The 25,569-nt window shown below is 48.2% G+C and overlaps 1 protein-coding gene across 3 annotated transcripts in view; it reads left to right on the top strand.

The window, feature by feature from the left end:
- The first annotated feature begins 2,088 nt into the window (after nt 1-2,088).
- The window catches only part of VAMP1 (vesicle associated membrane protein 1), a 79,609-nt gene continuing 56,128 nt past the window's right edge, over nt 2,089-25,569 (top strand). Inside the window, exons 1-5 of one of the 3 annotated variants that reach the window (XM_074975362.1) lie at nt 2,089-2,219; nt 4,970-5,099; nt 5,250-5,408; nt 6,327-6,378; nt 6,830-9,143. In XM_074975362.1, coding sequence (XP_074831463.1) covers nt 2,218-2,219; nt 4,970-5,099; nt 5,250-5,408; nt 6,327-6,378; nt 6,830-6,846 — 360 coding nt within the window. In that variant the 5' untranslated portion in view covers nt 2,089-2,217 and the 3' untranslated portion in view covers nt 6,847-9,143. Of the gene's footprint in view, nt 2,220-4,934; nt 5,100-5,249; nt 5,409-6,326; nt 6,627-6,829; nt 9,144-25,569 lie in introns of those variants that run through there. The other 2 variants (XM_074975369.1, XM_074975355.1) reach the window with 2 other exon arrangements.

Genomic DNA, 25,569 nt, shown 5'->3' with positions numbered 1-25,569 from the left:
CCTATCTCCTGGCCTTTGATGTGAGGCCTCCTATCCTGATAATAAAAGTTACTGATGCATGGCTTTAGGACCATGCTGTGTAATTAACATACTGGTTTAGCACGAGGAATGCACCAAGCAGGGATAGGTGGTAGATAAGAAAAGGGTTTGTTTATTGGCTAAGGTTTCCGATGCACGAGGGCAACATGCTTTGCTAAAAAGTATATAACCTTTGTATAATCTGTATTCGGGGTCCCTTCCTGGCTAGCAGGGGGGTACCACACTCGAGCATAATAAACTTGAAGTGTTTTTTGGGAACTCTGCAGTTGTGGACTTTGTTTATGTGCCTCAGCCTAGATTCGAACTGTGCGTGACCTATCAGGTATAATTCGCAGCATTTGTGTGCGTGACCTATCGGGTGTAATTTGCAGTATTTGTGTGCGTGTCCTACCAGGTGTAATTCGCAGCAATTGTGTGTGTGTCCTGCCAGGTATAATTCGCAGCAGTTGTGTGTGTGTCCTATCAGGTATAATTCGTAACACTACTCTGAAACAAGTCATTAAGCACTTCTGCCATTTCCACATTTGCTGTTATTCCCCCCCCCCTTTGAGTAATGGGCCTACCCTGTCCTTGGTCTTCCTCTTGCTTGTAATGTATTTGTAGAATGTTTTCTTGTTACCCTTTATGTCTCTAGCTAGTTTGATCTTTTTTTTGTGCCTTTCCAATTTTCTCCCTACATACTTGTGTTATTTTTATATATTCATCCTTTGTAATTTGACCATTTCCATGTTTTGTAGCACTATTGATTTTTAGATCATTGAAGATCTGGCTAAGCCAGAGTAATCTCTTGCCATAATTCCAATCTTTCTTCCACAGTGGGATAGTTTGCTCTTGTGCCCTTAATAATGTCTCTTTGAAAAACTACCAGCTGTCTTCAGTTATTTTTCCTCTTAGACATGCTTCCTATGGGATCATACCTACAAACTCCCTGAGTTTGCTAAAATCTGCTTTCTTGAAATCCGTTGTCTTTATTTTGCTGTTGTCGCTCCTACCATTTCTTAGACTCATGAACTGTACCATTTCACTCAAGCTGCTTTCCACTTTCCTATTCAAAACCAGGTCCACCCTATCTGTCGAAATCAAATCTAGAACAGCCTCTTCCCGCCTAGCTGTCTTCACCTTCTGAAATAAATAGTTGATCTCTATAGAGTAGGAGAGGCAAATGAATCAACACACTGGAGCCCTGCACCAGGAATCACGGCTAATGCTTGGGAGAGGAAGGGTGTGTGGCAGAAATTTGGCTAGTGTCACCTGCCGCTGTGGAGTTTCTCTGAGTCACGAAGTGGGGGGGGCGGGCGATAAATAGGCTATGTCAGTATTCCGCATTGGGGGGTGGGGCGACAGTCCTTAGCCCCAGCTTCTCTCAGGGCTGAACCACGTGTGAGCCTTGCTGTGGTGCCGTCGGTACGCCAGGCTGTGATGCCGCGGCGATTATTGTTTTTAGTCTGACGCGGCCACACGCCCCTGTTATGATGACGTCTTGCTGCAGTTGATGATCTCCGGCCGCAGCTCGGCCCTGCAATGACTGCGTCTGCTCCCGGCTGGATTTTCTGCGCTTCTTTCTCTAGTTTACAGGGTCCTCTTCTTTCCCGTGTAAACACCCATCATCCGGCTCCCGCTCCCGCTGCGCAGCTTTCTCTGAATTCAGGGCGTGGGGACTGGAGGGGTTGCCTCGCCACGCCCGTGCCAACCCTCGGCGGGAGGGTTAATCGTCCCTTAGAAGTGGTGGGCGTGGCCTGAACGTGCGGCGGCGCGAGGCCAGAGGAGGGCACGGTGGTCGGTCTGGGGACCGGGCAGCGAACGTTCTGAGTGGGCCGGAACGGAGGCTGCGGGTTGGAGCGCCGCCAGGCGGCGGTTGGCCGGGCGCTGGGGTGGAGCTGTTGGGTTGTGCGGACCGCGGGGGAGCGGCCGGACTCACAGGGTGCCGAGGCTGGCGCTGAGGGAAGCGCTGGGCCGCCGGTGTGAAGGGACGGTTGCAGACAGGAGGGGGCGTGGCCGTGTGCGCTGGCGGCGTTGATTGGGCCGGGGTGGGCGTGGTCAAATATCGCCAGAGTATAAAGGGGAGGCGGGCGGGGGCGTGGCGGCGCGAGAGCTGAAAGTCCAGGCTGGCGGAGGAGCGGAGCCGGGGTAGACGCGGAGCTCTGAGTGCGCGTTCTCAGCCCGGCGCAGCGCCGAGCCATGTGAGTACGGGGGGCGCGGCGCTGGGGCGGGCGCAGAGCCGCGCTCCCCAGGGTGCCGGCGCCGAGTGGCGCATTGTAGCAGCTGTGGCTCCGCGGCCCCTGAGCGGGGATTGGGCACTGCCCCCGTGCGAAGTGATGGCAGCGGCCCCGATCTCTGCTGCAGTCTCGCGTGGGGCTGAGCGGCCTGCAGGGAGGGGAGGCTCCTCTGGCCCGCAGGATGGACCCGCCATCTCCCTGGGACAAGGGGCTGCCTGCGTGCCACCACCGGCCGCCTCTCCCCGGCAGCCTCAGGACTGGCCCCCCTCCCCTCAATTGGTGGGAGTCTCGGCTGGCACGACATGGCCCTTCCTGCACCTCTGCCTGGGTCCCATCAGCGTCTGTGGCCAGACCCGCCCTGCACGGCGGCCTCTGCACTTCTCCAGCCCGTGCTCACGCCAGCCTGCCCTGCTCTGCCCGGCCAGCAGCAGCAGCTCGTGTGTCGTGTCTCGCCCCCAGCAGCCTTCCCCTGGCCCCCGCAGTCCCCGCCCAAGGGCTCAGAGGCCGGGGCTCTCTTGCTGTGCAGGTGTCCTAGGCAGAGGCTCCACCATGGAGTCCCATGTTCTAGGGGACTGCCTGGGGATCCTGGTTCGTGCACCCCTGCCCATGAGTGGTGTCTGTCAGGCAAGGCACTAGGTGTGTCTGGCTCCATACAGCTGAAAGTAAGGGGTGCGTATGAGGGGAAGGGTGGGGGTAGTGTCTCTTTGCCCAGGTTGTAATGGCGTTTGGAATGGGCTCGCCTCCCCCTGTAGAGGCTTGTCTAGGATTGGGAGGTGGCTTGTCTGCCCTGTGAGGCCCAGGGAGCTGCTCTGAGAGTGCCCCCCCCCCCCATAAAAGAAAAATCTGCAGGCTCTAGTTGTCCCTGCTCAAGTGGTGGGGTGGTGCTGGTTAGTTTCTTGGATGATGTGGGAGGGGAAAGTTTGTCGTGGTCCTGTGCGATGAATGCTTCAAGTAGCTGCAGTCCCTGGATTGGCTTCCTAGACAGGGAAATGCAGCCTTGATTCCTAAATGGCAGAAATCAGTTAAAGCTGACTGTGGGGGCAGCAAGATACTTGTGTTGTCCAGCTGGGCAGATCTCAACAGCCTGCCTTGTGATTCCAGTCCTGCATGCACATGTGCAGGTTTACTGCTAGATTCAATTCCCTTCCCTCGCTTCTGTTTCTTTTCTTTAAAGTTGGCCCTTATTTGTTGTTGCCTGGCATTAGGCAGCTGTGTGACATAGAATCATAGAAATGCAGGTCAGGAAGGGATCTTGAGGTCAAGTTAAGCCCCCTACATTGAGGCTGGGACAAGTAAACATAAGTCAGGTCCAACCTGTTTTTAAAAACCTCCAGTGATGGGGGATTCCACAACCTCACTTGAAAGCCTATTCTGGATATCTCGCCTGACTCTCCCTTACTGCAGAGGAAGCCCGTTATTACTTTTCCTATCTCAGTGGACATGGAGAACAATTGATCACAATTTTCTAACATCCTTTAACATATTGGAAGCCTGTATCAGGTTCCCCCTCACTAGTCTTCTCAAGACTAAACATACCCATTTTTTTAACCTTTCCACATAGGTAAAGTTTTTTAAACCTTGCCTTTTTTGTTGCTCTCCTTTGTATTCTCTCCAGTTTGTCCACATCTTGTGCCCACAACTGGACACAGGACTCCAGCTGAGGCCTCATCAGTGCTGAGCAGAGTGGGACAATTACCTCCTGTGTCTTACATAAAACACTCCTGTTGCTAATGTCGTTCTGTGATATATTCTTTTTTGCAACTGCATCATGTTGTTGACTCATTTTCAATTTGTGATCAATTATAACTCCTAGATCCTTTTCAGCAGTACTACCACCTAGCCCAGGGGTGGCCAACCTGAGCCTGAGAAGGAGCCAGAATTTACCAATGTACATGGCCAAAGAGCCACAGTAATACGTCAGCAGCCCCCCATCAACTCCAGTGCCTGCCAACAGCCCTGCCAGTCAGCGCCTGCTGCAATCAGCTGTTTCGCATGTGCAGGAGGTTCTGTGGGGGAGGGGGAAGAGCGAGGGCATGACAGGCTTGGGGGAAGGGGCAGGGGCCTTGAGGGAAGGGGTGGAGTAGGGTCAGGGCCTGGGGCAGAGCAGGGGGTTGAGCAGTGAGTACCCCCTGGCACACTGGAAAGTTAGCATCTGTAGCTCCAGCCCTGGAGTCAGCACCTGTGCAAGGGACTGCATATTAACCTCTGAAGAGTTGCATGTGGCTCCAGAGCCACAGGTTGGCCACTCCTGACCTAGCTAGTTATTCCCTATCTTGTAGTTGTGCATTTGGAGTTGTGAACTATGTCTACTACATCACGCTTGTTTTTAGTGAATTTCATCTTGCTGAATTCAAGCTAGTTATCCAATTTGTTACGGTCACTTTCAATTCTAAACTTATCTTCCAAAGTGCTTGCCACTCCTCCCAGCTTGGTATCATCCATACATTTTATAAGCATAATTTCAATGCCATTATCCAAATCATTAATGAAAATATTCAGAAGTTCTGGACCCAGGATTGACAGCTTCCCCCCACATGGAAACTCACTACATATCCTCTCCCAGTTTGAGATCCTGTATCTGTTCTTGAGCTTTTTCCTGGCTTTTCAGTTTGGGACTTGACTTCTGAGTTCTGTTTTTCTCTCAAATCTGAGGTTCATAGATGGACCCATATTACTCTATTTCCTCTGTTGGGTATGTCTCCTTGTCTCATCAGGTCTGATCCAGCTCAGCAATCTGCTCCTGGGGCCCCAGAAGGGGGTGCTCTTGGTGGGGGTCCCCCTGGGCCTCCCCCCAACATGAGTAGTAACCTTCGGCTGCAGCAGTCCCAGGCCCAGATGGAGGAGGTAAGTCTCATGAGCTTGGTCTCTTACTACTAATTTGTATTCTCATAGTGTCTAGGACTAGTGTGATGGACTAGAATCCCATTCTTGCTTTTTTGCCTCCCTCTGTGCCAGTGGTAACACATTCTGCTTTTTTTCCTTTTTCTTTTGCAGGTGGTGAGCATAATGAGTGTGAATGTGGAGAAAGTGCTGGATCGAGACATCAGGCTGACCGAGATGGATGGCAAGGCAGAGGCACTTGAGGCTGGTGCCTCAGTGTTTAAAACTAGTGCAGGAAAGCTAAAGAGGAAGTACTGGTGGAAGAACTGTAAGGTGAGCCTCCCAACCTTCCAATGAGGCCAGATCTGAAGTTGTTCCATGTCTCCCTTGGCTGCATCCAGAGGCCACGGGTCGGGGGGGGGGGCACATGCAGGGTCACATGCCTCCCCAGATTGCTCAGTCACATGATGCAGCAGGGCCCCTCCCTGTAGAGCAGCTGAGCCAGCAAGCCAGGCATGGAGAGGCAGAGGCAGGAGTTGGAGGAAAAAGTTGGGAGCTGCTCTGAGGCACTGCTGGTTTCCCTGGGGTGGTGAGGGGTGGTGTATGACTTTCTGAGATTGTGACCCTCCCTCTCTTCTACCTCCTCTCCCTGCTCCTTGTCAGCAGGCACAAGTAGTCTGACTGCATCAAAGTGAAGCTGGGGTTATAAGACAGTTGAACTTTGTACAGTTAGGGTTGTGGTTTCAGCATGAAGCTGCCCCAAGCCCTCTTTGGAAGGCAAGGTGCACAGGAAGGAGAATGACCTGGATCTCTTCATACCCTCCCTGAGGGGTTGTGGAGTGCAGCCTTCCACTAGATCCCTGCTGCTTCCTCACTGCTCTGCATGAGAGGCCTTGGGGACTGATTGCGGGGGTGGGGAGAAGATTAGAGATTGGAATCAATTGGGTCAGCATTGCATCCATGCCCTAGGATTTGAGGAAAACTTGCTGTGCTGCTAATTAGGATTTGCTGCTCCTCCTTCTTTGGAGATTCCTGATCCAACCTGGATGTTTATCTCTTGGCTGTTGAAGCAGGTTTGTGACACTGGGGGCTGAAAAGAGGAAATGTTGTTTTGCACCAGGCCGTCCTGTATGGAAGGACTGGAACTCTGAGCTTTCTTGTCTCTAGGGTGTGGATGAGATGCTTTGGCAGTACTCCACCCCATAATAACCCCTTCTGAGAGTATTAACCCTTCACAATCTTTCTTCCCAGATGATGATCATGCTTGGAGTGATCTGTGCCATTGTGATGGTGGCGATTGTACGTAAGTACCATATGGAATCTGAGTGGAGGGTCAGGGAGCCCCCAACTCTTGGAAAATGCCACCTTCTCCCTTTTGGTTAAGGGACTGAAGGTCTGAGAGTACCCTGCATGTTCAAATGGTAGCTTCTGCCTGCTGGTTAAGGGAAAAGAGACCTTCCCAATGCCTGGTGAAGGATGGAGTATCTGGGAAACTCCACAGGGAAATGGTATGTTAAAAATAGCGCATAAAGGACCCAGTCTGAGAGCTCTTTCTCCTTGAGGGAAATGGGACCTTCCCTCTACTGGGACAGAGGAGTTCTTCTCCCAAGTGTGAAAGGCATGGGAGTGGAAGGGTTGGGAAGCCCCTACCCTGGCTGGGGGTTTGTAGGCCTCAGTTGCCTACTGTGGGGCCTTGGTGTAACTTGCCCTCTTGTTCTTTTCTCTTTTTTCCTTCTGTTGCATTCTGTCTCCAGTTTACTTTTGTACTTGAGAACATAGCCCCTCAGTCTGCAGTCCACCTTCCCCTTTTCCTGTCTCCTTCCTTGTCCACGCTCCCACCTCCACGTGGCTGCTTCATCTTCAGTTCTTTTGTTGGTTTTGTTTTGTCTTCTGTGTAAGATTCTGAAGCAACTCTCTTCTGGACCTAGGTTTAACCCCTTCAACACCTGCTGCAGCCCCAGCAAGGGACAGCTCAATTTGGGGGAAGATGTTGCTCCCACTCTTAGGTTTGAGGTTAATTTTTTTTAAATCTGAATTTGATTGAGGCATGGCTTAGATGTCATCTTCATCATAGCTGTACCTAAAGGGTGTACTTCAGCAATGTGAACTTCCTCAAAGCAGTTCCCTGGCTGTGATGAGCCCAGAAGGAGGACTCCAGTGTGAAATTGATTAGAGGAGAGCATCTGGCCTCAGCTCTTGTGGAGTTTCCCTTTAACTGCTGAAGTCTAAACTAGTTTATGGTGGTCACTTAGCCTTCAGCTCCCCACAGATAGTGATGGGTTGTGCCTTGCTCTTGTTGTGGCAGCTCTCCGTTTCACAGGAATGCAACAAGAAGGGTTGGTGATCCTTTTTCCTATGCCACAAGGACAACAGCAGTGGCTATATCAGGGGTTGGTATTCCTGTAACAGATACAGATTGTCAGGATGTCACCCTGGTTAGCTACTGGCATGCACCTTATTCTGAGGAAGTCCAGAGCATGGAGGGAACAGGACTGGTAGAGGGAGTGAGTAGGAATTCTGGATTTTTCTTGCTTCATCAAGCTGTGTACCTCATTCTGTTGCATGAAGGGAGACATGGGTTGGGGGGTCCCAGGTGTGGGGAGTCTCTGTTGCTTAAATAGTCAGCTGAGCAACTGCATCCTGTGTGTTTCTGGGCAAGTCCGCATCTTGTGCTCTGATCTTTCTCCAAAGCCTCATTCTCTGAAGGAGTTACAAAAAATGGTAGTAAAATAGAGCTCTGCTCTGAGAAAGAGCTTTGGGAAAATGTCTTGAGAACTCTATATTCAGCATCTCTTGGATCTCAGCAAATCTGCCTGGTTCATAAGCCTAAAACTCTTGCTATATGCTAGTGCTACAAACTCTAGTTTAGACTTTTGAGTCTATACTGGGCTCTCTACAGAGTTTATCATCTAGTCCAGCTCTGGGAAGGTGGGGAGTTGGGAGCAGGTAAAATTGTATAACCTTCTGTGGGTAAGTCACATCTCTTCAGAGATGGGAAAGTGGAGGCACAAAAGAGCTACACAGCTGCTCTGAGTCCTTCAAGTGTTGAGGTGAATTCTGTGGATGAAATGAGCTGCACAGTTTGTGTGCAAGTCCCTACAGAACCTCTTGTGAGTATTTTGTTCTCAAACAGAATCACTGAGGGAAGAGTGTAGGGAGAAGGAGCAATGCTTCTTGTATTCTAAACCAAAAGGAAGGGTTCCTCAGTTCAGGGAGCCCTGGCTATGAATTAGAATGCACTGGGACTTACGTGCAGGGGCCAATGATGCTGGAAGGAAGGATGCCATCTGTGGGGTTTCATGGGTGTGAGGTAGACTGAATGTTGATAAAGGAAGAAAAGACTCTGTTGCAATAGGACATTCTGGGAAGGGTATGGGTTTTGCTTGCTCACCTCCATGAACCAGCATTTCATTTGCGCTGAGTCCATATGCCTGTAATTCCCCATCTCTCCCCATCTTGGGGAGGGCAAAACCGAAGATCTGGAGTGAAGTGGCCCTGAGTGCTTCCCACTATCCTCTTGTCGAATTGAGCTGGGAAGATGGATGGACACTATCCACTATCCCCGTTCTGAGTGCTTCCCACTATCCTCTTGTCGAATTGAGCTGTGAAGATGGATGGACAGAAGTACATCTGCTGAAGAGGAGCTAGGGCCTGATTGTACTGATGCCATAATTTGGGGGGAGGGCAAGCAAGATGATGCAGGGCTCCCAAGCCAGCAGGTATTGCTCAAATTTTCTTGGACAAGCCCCTTCCCCCATCCCTCCTGTTCTTCTGGGGCTGAGGCCTCTGGGCTGTTTCTTTTATTTATTTTTCCTGTTGGTGTTTTGTATGTGTGCCCCTCTTTGTGGTTCTTTGTGTGCGGGCAAAAAATATTCCCCCACCCCTGTTCTTCTGAACATAAAGCAAGGGACTTGCTTCCCTGGCCACATGGCTTCAGTGGCTGTCTCACACATGTGATTTGTGTCATTTCTCTATAAACACAACTGTAACTTTCTCCTTGGGCATGGATAGCACCCAGCTCATGTACTTTGAACTCTCTCTGCTAATAAACACAATTCTACTCCCTTACTTTGTCTGCTTGGTCTACATATAGGTGGGGAAGGGGGCCCTGGACTACTGGTGGGGCTGAGGGAGCGGGAGCTGACTCCTTTGTATCTAGCCTGAACTGCTCCAGCAGGTGGGAGGGGGGGAAGGTAGTACACCTTCTGCAATTCCAGGCCTTGTCTCTAGGGCAGTGGTTCCACTCCAGATCTTAAGTGCATAGCTGGTTCTCAGTCATTTTATTTTACTGATCTCAAATATGCCCTTGGGAAGAAAGGTGACGACCTTAAACCCTGTTACTATCTGTGTCAGGAACTTGGGTTAGTAATTGGTGCTTGTCCCCACAGAATGTAATAAAGAGCCTGACCCACCTGGCTTTTCTGCTCTCCACCATCAAGCAGTGTCTTGTTCTTCCTCTTGGACACATTAGGTAGGAGTAGTAACTTGTGAGAGGGCGGACAACTGTTCATAATGAGGGTGGGAGGAAGATGCGTGCTCTGCCTCACTGAAAACAGACTTTACTAAGGCCGAAAGTAGTAGAGTCCAGTGCTGTTTAAACTGTGTTGCAACTGGGAGGTTATTAGAGAAGGTTCAGAGGCAGTGTAGGAATGAGGTGCTCAAAGGAGATGTCCATAAACAGAAGGACACTGAAAGACTTCAAGTTTGAATTTAAAGGAGACACTCCCATTTATCAGATGGGGTAGTTAGTGGGTGCAATATGTAGGGAAGGGAGTCGGAGGAAAAACACAACTAGAGAAGAGGGGATTGAGAGCTACAGCTCCCTAAGACAGGGAGGAGGTAATTCCCTTTGAAGAGAGTTATTAAGGAAACACACCCATCAGGAGAAAGGGGGCATGGTGGTGCTCTGTATCTGTAGTTCCTAAACTGTGGGCTGTGACAGTCCTAGGTGTTCTGCTGGGGTGAAGTTCAAGGGGGCGTGGAGTGCCTGCCCCCACCCCTCCAGTTGTGGAGTGGGGGCTGGCAATGGTCCCCTGCTGAAGGAGCATGGAGCCCCTGGTGGGCAGCAGAGGGTGAAGTGGAGCTGCCCAATGGTGGGTGGAAAGTGAGGACAAGGAGCTGGCCCTGAGAGGCAATTGCTCCCAGGATGATTTCGAGAAGGCCAGATGGTCCATGCCTGTTTCTGGTCTGAGCTGCTGCACTTGGCAATCTGTGGCTGGTGGGGGGGTCCCTCTGGACTACTGGCCTTGCAGGGGAGGCCCCCAGGGCTGGGTCTCGGTGGTGCCGCTTTGTTTCCATATGCACAATGCCAAAATCGTGACCATCCAATATTGGCTGTACTGAGCACCTGACTTTGCCTGGTACTGGTGGCCCCTGAGCCTTTCTGTCCCTTCTGGGTAGGGCATGGCTGTGAGGGATCAGGGCAGGGCTGCTGGGTGACAAGCTTGGGTACTTAGTGGGCTGCTGAGGTGGAAGGTGTTGGCAGGGACTGGCTGTGGCACTGGCCCTGGTCCCTGCTGAAGTGAGGGGCTGCTCATGCCTTGACTGTCACATGTTAATAGTGGGCTGCAGTGCCTATTGCAGCTGCACAGGTGGGCCTTAGGAGATCCTGAAAATTAAATTCCTACACTGGCAGGTAGGAAGAAGGAAGTGGTGGGGAATAAAATTGTAACGTATGATACCTATGAGAAATGAAGCGGCTCACATTTCTACCTTCATATCAGAGCTGGTATCCTCCCACAGAAAGCCATTTCTACAGGGTACAGCATGCAGGAGGCATTCTGCAAACAGGGAGGGAAGAACAAGAATTAAAGTTACAGCTTGTCTGACAAACCTTCCCATCCTGTAAAGTGGTTTAACGGGGCGGGGGGGAAGGAGGTCATTTCTTGCTTTCCAGCTTCCTATGGTATTTCCTGTAATTTCTGCCATTGATGGCCACAGTTCTCTGATGTACAACAGAAGAACGTATGCAGTCAACGATGTACTGAAACTGTATCACATATAGTTGGTGATGCCTGCAAAGACATGGTGATAGTGCAGGTGCAGCCACATGCATCATCATGTACACTTAGACTCTCCCAAAGGCACTGACATGTAGGCTGTGGCCTTGAACACAGCATTATATATGCTTGGAGACCTCAACAAAGATACAATAATTAAGGCTGTGAGTTTGTCAAGGAAGTCATGGGTTCCATGACTTTCCAGGGCCTCCGTGACTTCTGCAGTGGCAGGTGCGGCTGGCCTGGGGGCTTTCTGAGCAGCTTGGGCAGTCCCTGGGCCAGCTGTACGGGCTGCTGCTGTGGCAGTCTTGGGCCACCATGTCCCCCTCGGCCAGCAGGAGTTCAGGTGTGGGAGGGGGCTCAGGGCTGGGGATTGGGGCACGAGATGGGGTGAGGGCTCTGGGTGGCACTTACCTCAGGGCTCTCTTGAAGTGGTGACATGTCCCTCACTCAGCTCCTAGGCAGAGCTCTGTGCGCTGCCTCCACCCACAGGCGCCTCCCCTGCGCTCCCATTGGCTGCGGTTCCCGGCCAGTGGGAGTTGCAGAGCCGGGGCGGAGGAAGCGCACAGAGCCCCCTACCTGCACCTCTACTTAGGAGCTGAGGGATTTTGCCACTTCCAGGGAGCCTTGTAGAGCCAGGCAGGGAGTCTGCCAGCCCTGCCAAACCCCCACCCCAGCACCAGTGGGGGTGCCAGGCTGTGTACCCCCACTTACCCCCCTTTCCCTCAGCAGCTGTGGAGGTCCTGGGCTCCCCCCTGAGCACCCCAGTGCTGCCCCCTCCCCCTCAAGATTCAGTCAAGGGTGTATAGTACAAGTCATGAACAGGTCACGGGCTGTGAATTTTTGTTTACTGCCTGTGACCTGTCCATGACTTTTGCTAAAAATACCCATGACTAAAACGTAGCATTAACAATAATGCATGCAAGATGTCCAGATGCCCACAAAGTGACACTGACAGGCATTTACTCATTAAGATATCCATGAAGGCAGAGTAGCATTAAAAGTCAAACATAGGTTCAGCTGTCCACAAAAAAGGTAGATACTCAAATTGACTGTCACACATACTTTGAACCAATTCTATAATGAAAAGAAAGTGAATTCACTTCAGAAGAACAATGAGAGACTTTGTAAGACTATTTGTGTCATACATGCAAAGACAGAGGGACTCAGAGTGGTAATGATAGTCACATGCATTCACAGAAATGCATGTCACTGATGCTTTATTAGCATGCTATCTAATGCTGCCAAAGTGTAAAAGAGACAGACATCTTTTGTATGTCTGTCAGAGGCAAGTACAGTTGCCCAGAACAGGGTTTCATGCCGTTTGGGGTTCCCTCTGCTTAGTCCATTTGTCATGTATCTTGTCATTTATGTCCTGATGCAGTGACAGGTGGTTTTATAACATAATGGCATCTCTGATGCTGCTCTCCTGTCTCCCAGCATTGGGCACCATGTTGCACATGGTCAGAAACAGACAGAGACGCTCCTATCCTAATGGCAGGGCAGTGCCATTATAGTTAAGGATGTTTCATGACCTCAGTTGAAAGGTTGGCCTTTCTAAGTCCTCTAAAATCAATATGTGTAGACGGATTCCTTTGAAATTTGGTGTGCCACTGAAGGCTACAGGGTACAGTTAGAGACCCAAATTTGGGATCACTTGAGCTATAGGTTGGGGGGAAAAAACCGAACAGCCTTTTTCAAAACATTCTAGGGGTGTTTTTTTTGTTTAGTGTTTTGTGTGTGTGTGTGTGTGTGTGTGCGCGCACGCGCTCAGACCTGCAGATTAAACTGTTGATGTGATGTCAGTCAAAATGGTCTCAATCTGTTGAGTTTTACCCAAACTAAATTTTTGGGGGACCAAATGTGAAAACAGTATTTCAGAAAATGGTCAATTTTTTTTTTACAGTGTGACTGTGCCATTACAGAAAAGTGTCAGGAGTGTTTCCATTCCCACCATTTTATATGCTTTAAAGCTTGACTCTCTTGTAAGTGCTCTCAAACCTGTACAGTTACTCGGCTTGATTTGAAATGTGCCTCTAAATATGGGGTTACTTGGACAATAGATGCCTAAGTTATAGGGCCCCCTTCCAAAAAATGGTTTCCTTTTGCTGCCTTGTGCTATTAAACTGAGAGAGATTAATGACTGGATGAACCATGTCTTGTTGAGATTGATGACTGTGAACTCACCCTTCAGTTAATGTAACTAAGAATAAATTTATCACAAGCGCCTACCTATGACAAAAGAGTTTTGGACTGAGTGGCTGGAGCTTGCTACAATTTGTGAATTATAGGTAGTAATTTTATTTTGGAGGGGAAATTAGACATGTGAATGCTTCCTGGGAGGGAAGAGTTATTAGTGGGTAGAGGGAGGAATTGGGGGAGAGGGGTTTGGTGCTACAGTGAGAGTAGTGGGTGTATGGGGATGGATTCTAGGTCAGAGAAGTGTGGGAATTAGAGGGAGGTGGGAGTGGGACACTAGGAAGGGGGAATGTGGGGCTGAGTGGCAGCAGGACTGGGGGACAGCTAGGGGTAGGGGCACCTGGCAGCCCTACATTCTCCCTTTCTGTGTGTGTTCCCAGATCTGGGGGGGCTCTTGCTCCTTTAGGGGAGTCTGAGGACGTGGCTACACTGGAAACTTCAAAGCGCTGTTGTGTGAATGCCCCCATGGCAGCGCTTTGAAGTACGAGTGTGGTTGCGCGTGAGCACTGGGAGAGAGCTCTCCCAGCGATCCTGGTAATCCACCTCCACGAGGGGATTAGCTCTGAGTGCTGGGAGCCGGACTACACTAGCACTTTAAAGCGCTCGGACTTGCTGCACTCGGGGTGATTTTTTCACACCCCTGAACCAGCAAGTTAGAGCGCTATAAAATGTAAGTATAGACAAGCCCTGAGTCTCCCTCCCTGCCCCCTCATGTGAGCTGGGATATGAGGGATCTTGCATCTCTGGTGGTGTTTGATCCCCTCTTACTGCCTCCCAGGTGTGTGCCAGGATCTGGGGGGCCTATGGCCATCTATAGTGCTTGGATATGTCGTCCCGTCCCATGTGAGCTGGGTTGTGGGTGGCTCGCCCTTTTGGGAGGATCATAAGCCCCCTCTCTGCTCCCATGTAAGCCAGGATCTGGGGAAGTCCTGCTGCTTTTGATGGGAAGCCGAGAACAAGTATACTTCGTGCATATTACACGCTCTAATCTAAAGTACTCATGAGGGCATTGGGAACCCCCACTGAGATGGATGGAGCAGTTCACATGCTATTGTTTCAGGCTGGGGTGTTCTTAATCAGCTGGGATCATCGCATTGAGAAGAATGGGCCACTTCACACCTTTCAGAGCCTCCTATACTACAGATGGATGTGTAGAGGAGCTTTTTTCCTCCATTGTTCTTCTGTCCTTCCTGTTTAAAGGAGGACACTTCTAAGAACTTGTCTTCATTTACAGTGCTGCACCGTGTACTCCTGGGGGAATTCTGCACCAATGTGCGTGTGCATAATTAATGGACCATGCATATTTAAAAATTTTTTTGCAGAAAATAGCTTCTGCTGGAAAGTTGCTGCAGATCTGCCTTTTGCCCACCAGAGGGTGCTGTTGTGCTAGAACACAGTTGCTGTTCCCAGCCAGCTAGGGAAGAGAGAGAGCCTGCAGTGCCTTCTTCACAGCGCCTGTCGGCCCAGGTCAGGAGACAGGGGCTATGGGGAGACAGACAGCATGGGGCTGCTGGGAGTTCAGATGGGCTCATAAGGGCTAGTGGGGGGAGAACAGATTGGGGCAGGGGCTGAATGGGAGTGGAGGTGCAGAGGCACAGGGAGAGGGAGGTGCAGGGTCACATGAGGATTGGGGAGGGGTGCAAGGCCACACGAGGGAAGGGAATGGCTGAGTAGGGGCACAGACTAATGGGGGGAGGGGGTGCAAGGACACATAGGGATGAGGGGGTTGGGGGTGCAGGGCTAGATGGGGAAGGGGGATGGCAGAGTGGGGGCACAGAGACACACAGGGATGGGGGAGGGGGTGCAGGAAAACAGGGATGGGGGAGTGAGTGTCAGAGTGGGGGTGGAGGGACATATGGGGTGCAGGGACACATGGGGACAGGGGAAGATGTGCGTGACTGAATGGGAGAAGCTGAGAGTCAACCATGGTCTGAATGGGGGAATCTCTCTTAACAATCCGTCCCGGCCCCTAAAAAAACCTGTCCGATATTTTTCCCACCCATACCCAACAACCTTCCAAGTTCACACCCAGGCTTCTTCCCTGTAATTACTTCCCTCTCCCTCAGCTCCTCTGTTACCCGTCACTCCCCCAAGAACTTTGCATTGGTTCTGAGGGATGCAGGAAATACGGTTCTGTATTGTAGTTTAAATGAATTATTACTAAGAGTTCTGTATTAATATGCCTAGTAAGGAATCTATTTGACAAAAAATATTTCCTGAATCTTTTTTGTTGTCTGTATTGTTACAGACATACTTGCTGACAGGTATTTTGAAATAAATTACCAAACTAATTGAAACTGGTGTGATTACATTGTGTTATTTTGAAAAAATATGCAGCATTTTAAAATATTGTGCACAGATTTTTATTTTTTTTTGGCGCAGAATTCCCCCAGGAATAACTATGTTGGTGTAGTTAATCCACCTCCCTGAGAGGTGGTAGCTATGTTGCAGGAGAAGCCCTCCCGCCAACATAGCGCTGCCTACTTGGGGGGTTAGGTTGGTATAACTATGTCGGTCAGGCGGGTGGATTTTTCACACCCTTGAGTGATGTAATTATACTGATATAGATATGTAGTGTAGACCTGGCCTAAGTGCTCTAAAATATCTGTGCTTCAAAGATTTTCTTGAAATTTGCAGCCCTTCATAGGAGTTAAGAGTAGGACCCAGAGATAGAAGCCCTGGAAAAAATAGCAGTTTTTCAGAAAGTTTTTAGGTGGGGTTTTTGTGTGTATGCAGAATTAGAGATCAAACTACTGCTGTGATGCACGTCAATAATGGTCTCAATCGGTCAATTTTTGTGCGAGGTAGTGCCACCCACTGAGTCTTTGAGGGACCCAAATTGTGAATGGTATTTAAAAACACTTTCACATTTTTGCTTGCGTAGATGTGTAATCTGGGAGGATTACAGTGTGTGCATGTGCCAATAAAGAAAAAGAATGTGAGAGGGTTTCTGTTCATCCACTTTATGCTTGCCTGGATAATATGAGGGAATGGTGCCAATTCCGTTGCCCCATGAATGCCCTGCCACTGATGTTTCTAGTCTGAACCTTTTTACCCTTGTGCAATAAAAATTTAATAACTCACATTGTTTGCTACAAGTTGTCTATTTTTACAGTATAACATGCATTTGTTTTATGGGGAGGTTTATTGTGAACACAGCAAACTAGTCAGTATCCAGTCTAACGAAAATGTCTGTTCTATTGGGTGGGGAGGAGCTAGAGACAGAGGTCTCTGTGTGGGAAGGTATCAGTGGGGAGGGCCAAGGAGAAAGGTTGGGGCTGCAAAGGGGACTGGAAATTAGGACGGGTGGTAGGTAAACCTTGGACTGGTTGCTTGAGATAATCAGTATTTTTCTAGCCCCTGTGGGAAGGAGGGGGGCAAATGGCTACTTCATTCTCGCATAGTCCGTTGGTTTGACGACGTTTTCTTGCTATCTCTTTTTGAGGATTATTATGGAGTGACTCTGAAATCCAAAGCGTGATGCGCATGCTTGTGAGCAGATTAGGCACACAAAGTCATTGGTGAGCGTCTTGGTAGCTATAGCAGTAGCATGATGGTTTTCTCTTGCAGCTAACAGTTGATGATTTCTGTCCTCATCAAAGGCTTGGAGAGCTTGGAGTGTTGTATGTTGCCTTGTTGATCTATTTGACGGAGCCTTCTCGAGATCATCTATTGCACCAAAGTGTATGCTGTTCTTAATGCTGTCCTTGTGGTGCTGTCTGGTGCGGCCTTGATTCCGGTGTCCTTGTGCCAATTCTCCATAGAAAATTTTTCTGGGGAGTCGATGTTCAGGCATCCTAATGATTTGTGCAACCCAACGTAGTTGGGCTTTTATCACCATCGCCTTGATGCTTGTGGCATTTGACTTTTGGAGAACCTCCAGGTTGGTAATTTTGTCTTGCCAGCAGATTCCCATAATGGTGCACAGACACTGCATATGGAAGGCCTCTAGCTGTTTGATATGCCATTTGTATGGTGTCCAGGTCTCATAGCCATAGAGGAGAGATGTGAGCGCACAAGCCTTGTAAAGTTTTATTTTTCTTGAGAGGGTTGTGTTGTGAGATTTCAGGACTTTCTTGTGTAGCTTTCCTAGTGACTGAGAAGCTCTCTGTATCCTGTTTATGATCTCTTTGGAAATGTTGCTGCCAAGATAGGTAAAATTGTCAACTTGCTTTAGTTGGATTCCACTAATTGATATGCTAACGGGATATGGCATGGAGTAGTGAAGATGATTGATGCAACGCCACATTTTTCTCCAGGCTGATTGTTTCTGGGCGCTTCAGCGAAGCGATCTGCAATGCACTGGAGATCTCCCTCTGTGTGTGCTAAGAGGGCACAATCATCTGCAAAGTGTGCTTCTCTTATTAGTAGTTCTGTTATTTTTGTTTCTGCTTTAAGCCTTATAAGATTGAAGACTGAGACGTCGTGTCTGTACCTGATGTATATGCCTCTGTTGAGCCTGTCTGTAGCATGGTTGAGAACTTGAGTGAAGAAGAGGTTGAACAGTACAGGAGCAAGGACATCGCCTTGTTTGACTCCATTTGAAATGGGAAAGGAGTCAGTGAATCCACACTGAGCCTCAGGTAGATTGGCTTCCGAGACAGTTTAGGAGGACAAGAGCAAAGATTTTTCTAGTGACAGTGATAGGAGAGAGATCCCATGGTAGTTATCACAGACCATTTTGCTGCCTTTATTTTTAAATAAAGGAATAATTGTGGCATCTTTGAACTCTTGTGGCATTTCTTTGTTGTCCCAGATGTCAGTAAGGATCTTCTGGAGTGTTGTTGACATCTTTGGACCAGGAGATTTATGTATTTCTGCTGGTATTCCATCTCTGCCTGAGGACTTTCCTGAGGTCATCATACTGATTGCCTTTTCTGTTTCTTCAAGTGAGTGTGGTGAGTCAAGGTGGTGCTGAATAGGCTTTTGAGGTATCTGGTTAATAGCACTTGTTTCAATTGAGGATGGTCTGTTCAGTAGTTGGCTGAAGTGTTCAACCCATCTCTGTTCTATGCCATGTTTGTCTTTGATGACTGTCTAGCCATCATGAGTGAACCTGTGCTCACCTTTGAAGGTCCATAGACTAGCTTGAAAGAATCAAATAACTTGTTTCATTTGTTTCTGCATACATTTGAGTGTATGCTACCTTCATACCTGCATACATCTGCTACCTTCTCCCACCATTTATCTTGTATTGAGTGTAGCTGTCTCCGTGTGTTGCTTTGCAGGTGTTTGAATCTGTCTCTCTTTGGGGTGGACTGAATATTATTTTGCCAGTTTTGGAAAGCCTCTTTTTTTTTTTTCTTTCAAGAGTACTGTGATTTCCTCCTCATTTTCATCAAACCAGTCACCGTGAGCCCTTTTCTTCTGTCTGAGGACGTCAGTTGCAGGTTTTTGTACTTGTGACACTCTGTACCTTGGGGGAACACCCTGCACCCCCATGTCCATCCTTATAATATGATTTTGTGGTATCCAGTGCAAAGTTTGTGATGTTGGGTGTCTTCGGAAGGCTCATGATGCACTGAGCATAGTTATTATAGTAGTGTTATAGGTTGTAATTTCATGTACTTATGACGCTGAAAACGTGTCCTTGTGGCTTAAAACAAGCCTAGGCAAAGCTTTCCAGGAGCAGAGGGGCAGTTCCCACACATGCCTTGATGAGGTGTGACAAGCCCAGCCCAGCCTCACAGGAGCAAAGGACACTGGCCTAGGCAGCAACAAGGGATCTGTTGGACTCTCGAGTGAGTCGCTCCCCTTCCCTTGGTCAGTTTGGGACTACGATGAGATAATGCTCACCTGACTCTGAAGGGGGGGGTGGGGCAAAACCAAGAGGGAAGAAAGAACATGAGAAAAGGGAGAGACGTTTGCCATGCTCTCTCTCTTCCACCTCCATCTACTGACACCACCACCACACGACTGAAGCGCTGATCAAAGGGGAGAGCCTGGCTGAAGGGCAACCAGCCAGCCTGTGGTGAGAAGCATCTAAGTTTGTAAGGGCACTGAAAGTGTTAAGATCAGTTTAGAATGCGTTTTGCTTTTATTTCATTTGACCAAATCTGACTGGTTGTGCTTTGACTTGTAATCACTTAAAATCTATCTTTGTAGTTAATAAATTTGTTTGTTCTACCTGAAGCAGTACATTTGGTTTGAAGTGTGTCAGAGACTCCCCTTGGGATAACAAGCCTGGTACATATCAATTTCTTTGTTAAATTGACGAACTCATATAAGTTTGCAATGTCCAGAAGGCATAACTGGACACTGCAAGATGGAGGTTCCTAGGGTTGTGTCTGAGACTGGAGATATTAGCTAGTGCCATTCGGTTGCACAATCCAAGCAGTGGCTGACCAAAGGTCCTCACTCATGTAGCTAGGAGCAGCTTACATGCTAGAGGCTGTGCGTGAACAATGCAGGAGTGGGGGTTCTCACAACAGAGCAAAGTAAGGCTGGCTCCCAGAGTCGAAGATTGAAGTGACCTAGCAGATTACCGCTCCAGATAACACCAGGGGAACGTCACGGTACTGTGTCTCTGAATTCCTCTCATGAAACAAGGTTATCACCAAGGTTGGTTTCTAGTGCACTTTGTAGCTTGTCTCGATAGGATGCATGATTTAATTCAGCAAGATCCGAGGATGTCTTATTGTTTTTGGCATTTGAGGCATGTGGCTACAATGCGTACATTTAGTATTGACCTAATCATTCTATGATCCATCCAGCATTCTGCTCCATCCACGCATGCCTCTGGTGATCCAGCCATCCTTTATGTCACATTGTCGGACAATGATGTAATCTATTAGATGCCATTGTTTGGGGTGCATCCATGTAGTTTTATATTTGTCTGCCTGTCTGAAGATGGTATTTGTAACTGTTAAGCAAGTGTGCAGAACATAGCCTAGGAGTAGGAATTCATTTTCCAAAGCCATTTTTTCCAATGACATTTTGCCAGTTGACAGGTTTCAGAGTAACAGCCGTGTTAGTCTGTATTCGCAAAAAGAAAAGGAGTACTTGTGGCACCTTAGAGACTAACCAATTTATTTGAGCATGAGCTTTCGTGAGCTACAGCTCACTTCATCAGATGCATACTGTGGAAACTGCAGAAGACATTATATACACAGAGACCATGAAACAATACCTCCTCCCACCCCACTCTCCTGCTGGTAATAGCTTATCTAAAGTGATCATCAAGTTGGGCCATTTCCAGCACAAATCCAGGTTTTCTCACCCTCCGCCCCCCCTCCCCCAAACTTACTCTCCTGCTGGTAATACCCCATCCAAAGTGACCACTCTCTTCACAATGTGTATGATAATCAAGGTGGGCCATTTCCAGCACAAATCCAAGTTCTCTCACCCCCCTCCAAAAACCACACACACAAACTCACTCTCCTTCTGGTAATAGCTCATCCAAAGTGACCACTCTCCCTACAATGTGCATGATAATCAAGGTGGGCCATTTCCAGCACAAATCCAGGTTTTCTCAAATCCCCCCCCAAAACACACACACAAACTCACTCTCCTGCTGGCAATAGCTCATCCAGACTGACCACTCTCCCCACAATGTGCATGACAATCAAGGTGGGCCATTTCCAACATAAATCCAAGTTTAACCAGAACGTCTGGGGGGGGGGTTTAGGAAAAAACAAGGGGAAATAGGCTACCTTGCATAATGACTTAGCCACTCCCAGTCTCTATTTAAGCCTAAATTAATAGTATCCAATTTGCAAATGAATTCCAATTCAGCAGTTTCTCGCTGGAGTCTGGATTTGAAGTTTTTTTGTTGTAAGATAGCGACCTTCATGTCTGTGATTGCGTGACCAGAGAGATTGAAGTGTTCTCCGACTGGTTTATGAATGTTATAATTCTTGACATCTGATTTGTGTCCATTTATTCTTTTACGTAGAGACTGTCCAGTTTGACCAATGTACATGGCAGAGGGGCATTGCTGGCACATGACGGCATATATCACATTGGTGGATGTGCAGGTGAACGAGCCTCTGATAGTGTGGCTGATGTTATTAGGCCCTGTGATGGTGTCCCCTGAATAGATATGTGGGCACAGTTGGCAACGGGCTTTGTTGCAAGGATAGGTTCCTGGGTTAGTGGTTCTGTTGTGTGGTATGTGGTTGTTGGTGAGTATTTGCTTCAGGTTGGGGGGCTGTCTGTAGGCAAGGACTGGCCTGTCTCCCAAGATTTGTGAGAGTGTTGGGTCATCCTTCAGGATAGGTTGTAGATCCTTAATAATGCATTGGAGGTGTTTTAGTTGGGGGCTGAAGGTGACGGCTAGTGGCGTTCTGTTATTTTCTTTGTTAGGCCTGTCCTGCAGTAGGTGACTTCTGGGAACTCTTCTGGCTCTATCAATCTGTTTCTTCACTTCCGCAGGTGGGTATTGTAGTTGTAAGAATGCTTGATAGAGATCTTGTAGGTGTTTGTCTCTGTCTGAGGGGTTGGAGCAAATGCGGTACCTACCAACATTACAAAAAGAAGGATTCTAGGTGGACTCCTCCTGAAGGTCGAAACAACAGACTGGACTTCTATATAGAGTGCTTCTGCCGACGTGCACGGGCTGAAATTGTGGAAAAGCAGCATCACTTGCCCCATAACCTCAGCCGTGCGGAAGACAATGCCATCCACAGCCTCAGAAACAACTCTGACATCATAATCAAAAAGGCTGACAAAGGAGGTGCTGTTGTCATCATGAATAGATCGGAATATGAACAAGAGGCTGCTCGGCAGCTCTCCAACACCACTTTCTACAAGCCATTACCCTATGATCCCACTGAGAGTTACCAAAAGAAACTACAGCATTTGCTCAAGAAACTTCCTGAAAAAGCACAAGATCAAATCCGCACAGACACACCCCTGGAACCCCGACCTGGGATATTCTATCTACTACCCAAGATCCATAAACCTGGAAATCCTGGGCGCCCCATCATCTCAGGCATTGGCACCCTGACAGCAGGATTGTCTGGCTACGTAGACTCCCTCCTCAGGCCCTACGCTACCAGCACTCCCAGCTACCTTCGAGACACCACTGACTTCCTGAGGAAACTACAGTCCATCGGTGATCTTCCTGATAACACCATCCTAGCCACTATGGATGTAGAAGCCCTCTACACCAACATTCCACACAAAGATGGACTACAAGCCGTCAAGAACACTATCTCCGATAATGTCACGGCTAACCTGGTGGCTGAACTTTGTGACTTTGTCCTTACCCATAACTATTTTACATTTGGAGACAATGTATACCTTCAGATCAGCGGCACTGCTATGGGTACCCGCATGGCCCCACAGTATGCCAACATTTTTATGGCTGATTTAGAACAACGCTTCCTCAGCTCTCGTCCCCTAACGCCCCTACTCTACTTGCGCTATATTGTTGACATCTTCATCATCTGGACCCATGGAAAAGAAGCCCTTGAGGAATTCCACCATGATTTCAACAATTTCCATCCCACCATCAACCTCAGCCTGGTCCAGTCCACACAAGAGATCCACTTCCTGGACACTACAGTGCTAATAAACGATGGTCACATAAACACCACCCTATACCGGAAACCTACTGACCGCTATTCCTACCTATTTCCAGGTGCTCTGCCCTGCTTCAAGGTTAATTTCTTTACCATACCTTGGAGCACATGATTCTCTCTCTCAATTGTCTCGGAGGCTTTAACTTGGTCTGCCAGGACAACAACCACAACAACCAAATTGCTGCTGCATCTCTTTTGGCAGCACTAGAAGGTTTGTATGTGAGGATATACTGAGCCAATCTATCCTCTAGGTCCGAAATAGTGCAGACATCAGCTAGGGCTTGTTAGTCCAAGGACTGTGCCCAAATTTTTGAAGGATTTGTTTAAAATGTGTAATTTTTTTTAAACAGAAGGTGAGGTTGGAGTTCCTTCTGACTCCATTCCTCCCTCTGGTACTGGCTTACCCTGTTTTCTTTTAAACATCTTAACACGGATATTTCAATCTCTTTGTCACTCCTGGTATTACTTAGCAAGTGACACAGCCTAGATTCTGAAATCATATTTTATCAAATTTCCTCGTCACACCTGGCACAGGTCAGCGAGTGACATAGCCTAGATTCTCTGAACCTGCTACTCCTTATTCCAATCGAGTAACTTAGCCTGACCCTTAGGTCTTCTTGCTGCCCCTGATACCTCAGTGAACAATAGGACTTAGGTTTAGTAATTGTAGCTTAATCTATACGCGGCCCCCTGCTACCTTCCCGGAGGCCAGCAGGTCCCCTGCTACCTTCCCGGAGGCCAGCAGGTCCCCTGCTACCTTCCCGGAGGCCAGCAGGTTTGGTTAACCCGATAGAAATGCCTAGCTCAGTATTGCTGGCGGTGTGCACACCAATATTTACAATAGCTGAGGTATTTTACCAGTATTCCCCCTTTTGCAATTCTCCACCAAAATGTTATACCAATAAAATAAAAGCCAGCAGGATCTTATTAAAGGGGAAAAGGCAAAATACCACATTTGTTGTGAACACAGAAAGAATCATAGTAAGCAGTTAGTTATAGCTATAACATTCAATTCAATCTCATATTTATTCACACATTCATTCATACACACACACACACACACACAGGTTCTGCAAGGTTGTTATCATAGTTACCAATCTTGGAGTTGCTCATGCCAAGCCACTGGCCAGGTGGTCTGGACATGAGGAGGGAGCAGGGCCTTATCTGATGCTCCTGGAAGTTGGTTTGCAGAATCAGACCCCAAAGTTCTCACTTTCTAGAGTCCATTTTTATAGGAATTTCTTCCTATGCCAGTCTATGGGAATTGCTTCATCATGCTGTTGCTGAATCAATCAGCAGGTGGCACATTCTTGACGGCTCTGTGCTGCCAGATGTTATCTTGTTCTTTGGTTCTCCCATTCTTGAGGCTGTTGGGTGGATTCCAGTCTGCCCTCCAGGGGGTCCTCTGGTTATTTCCACTTGACGCCTTCTTTAGCCGATGGACACTGGATTCTTAGGCTGGCAGCTCCCTGATCGTTCAGTTATTATCCACACCAAGCATCCATCCACATACATCCTCTATCTCTGTTTTAATCACAATTGTTAACAAAGCGAGATGAATACAACAAAAGGCCGGGGAGTCTCTGGGTGCTGTTTCTATTGTTACAGAGTATTGCTTTGAGTCTCTCTGTGTGTGAGTAGTTGTTGTTACAAAGAATTGCTTTGAGAACAGACTCTGTCTTAAAATGTGCTAACACAATTAGCAGCTTGCAAGTTTCACACACAGAGGGAGAGAAACAGTACCAAAAACCAAGAGACCTCTTAATTAGTAATACCTTGGAATTTAAACTATGGGGAATCAAACTCATTTGTGATTTTAATACAGAACTTCTTTAATATGATCCAACACTGCCACAAGGGCCCAGAGACCATAGACTAAGCTGTGCACGGCTTCTGCATGCAGGGCTCGAGGGGTATAAGCGCTTGGCTGCTTGGCCCGTTAGCCCGGTTGGGACACTACGCCTAACTCTAATTCCCCTGACACTAGGCAGCGGTCTGACGACTTAGTGAGGCGGTGTGGCCTCCCTCCGACCCAGAGCGGCAGGGACAACAGTGCCACCACTACAGTAGTTTATTTACAATGTTTTTATCCCTCCCACCAATACATATCAGCGTCTCCATGCCTTCACACACTGTATCTCAACTTTCAAAGCTCTTCTTTAAAATAGGGGGGAGGGTAAGGTGTCACTATTGAGAGGACACCCTTTGTCACGCTCGCCTAACCTTCTGTTTCTCAAACACTCCTTGTTGGCTCATCTCCTGTTTGTCACAAAGTGTTAAATTGTCTCATCCCACACAAAGAGGAGGAATTTTGATCTAGAAAATTAAATAAGATGCTTCAGGCTGTGCTAAGTAGTTGCTGCTCTTAACAATTTCAAAATAATAAAATACAAATAAATTAGACTAGTTCAGATATTATGTCATAATCTGATAAGACTCAACGTGATAGGACACCTCATACTATGTGCTGCTACTAGTGACACTCAAACTGATCCTCCGCTCCTACCACCATGAGGTAGGCAGGAGAGGATTGTTATCCTTCCTTGACAGAGGGAGAAACTAAGGCTGAGAAGGGTGAAGTGACTTGTCTTAAGTCACACAGCCAGTCAGTCACAAACCAACATCAAGACATGCCTATTTATTATTGGGAGTAGCTCCCTATTGCTACTTTTACTTAATCATTGGGTACCCACTTCAGTAATACTACAGCACACATTAAGACAATGCTGTGGGCCATAATCCATGTGCCTAGAGTTTGTGTCCATTTGCTTT

This window comes from Natator depressus, chromosome 1 (genome assembly GCF_965152275.1).
Source record: "Natator depressus isolate rNatDep1 chromosome 1, rNatDep2.hap1, whole genome shotgun sequence".
NCBI classification, from domain to species: Eukaryota; Metazoa; Chordata; order Testudines; family Cheloniidae; genus Natator; species Natator depressus.
This window is presented reverse-complemented; position numbering and strand designations above follow the sequence as displayed.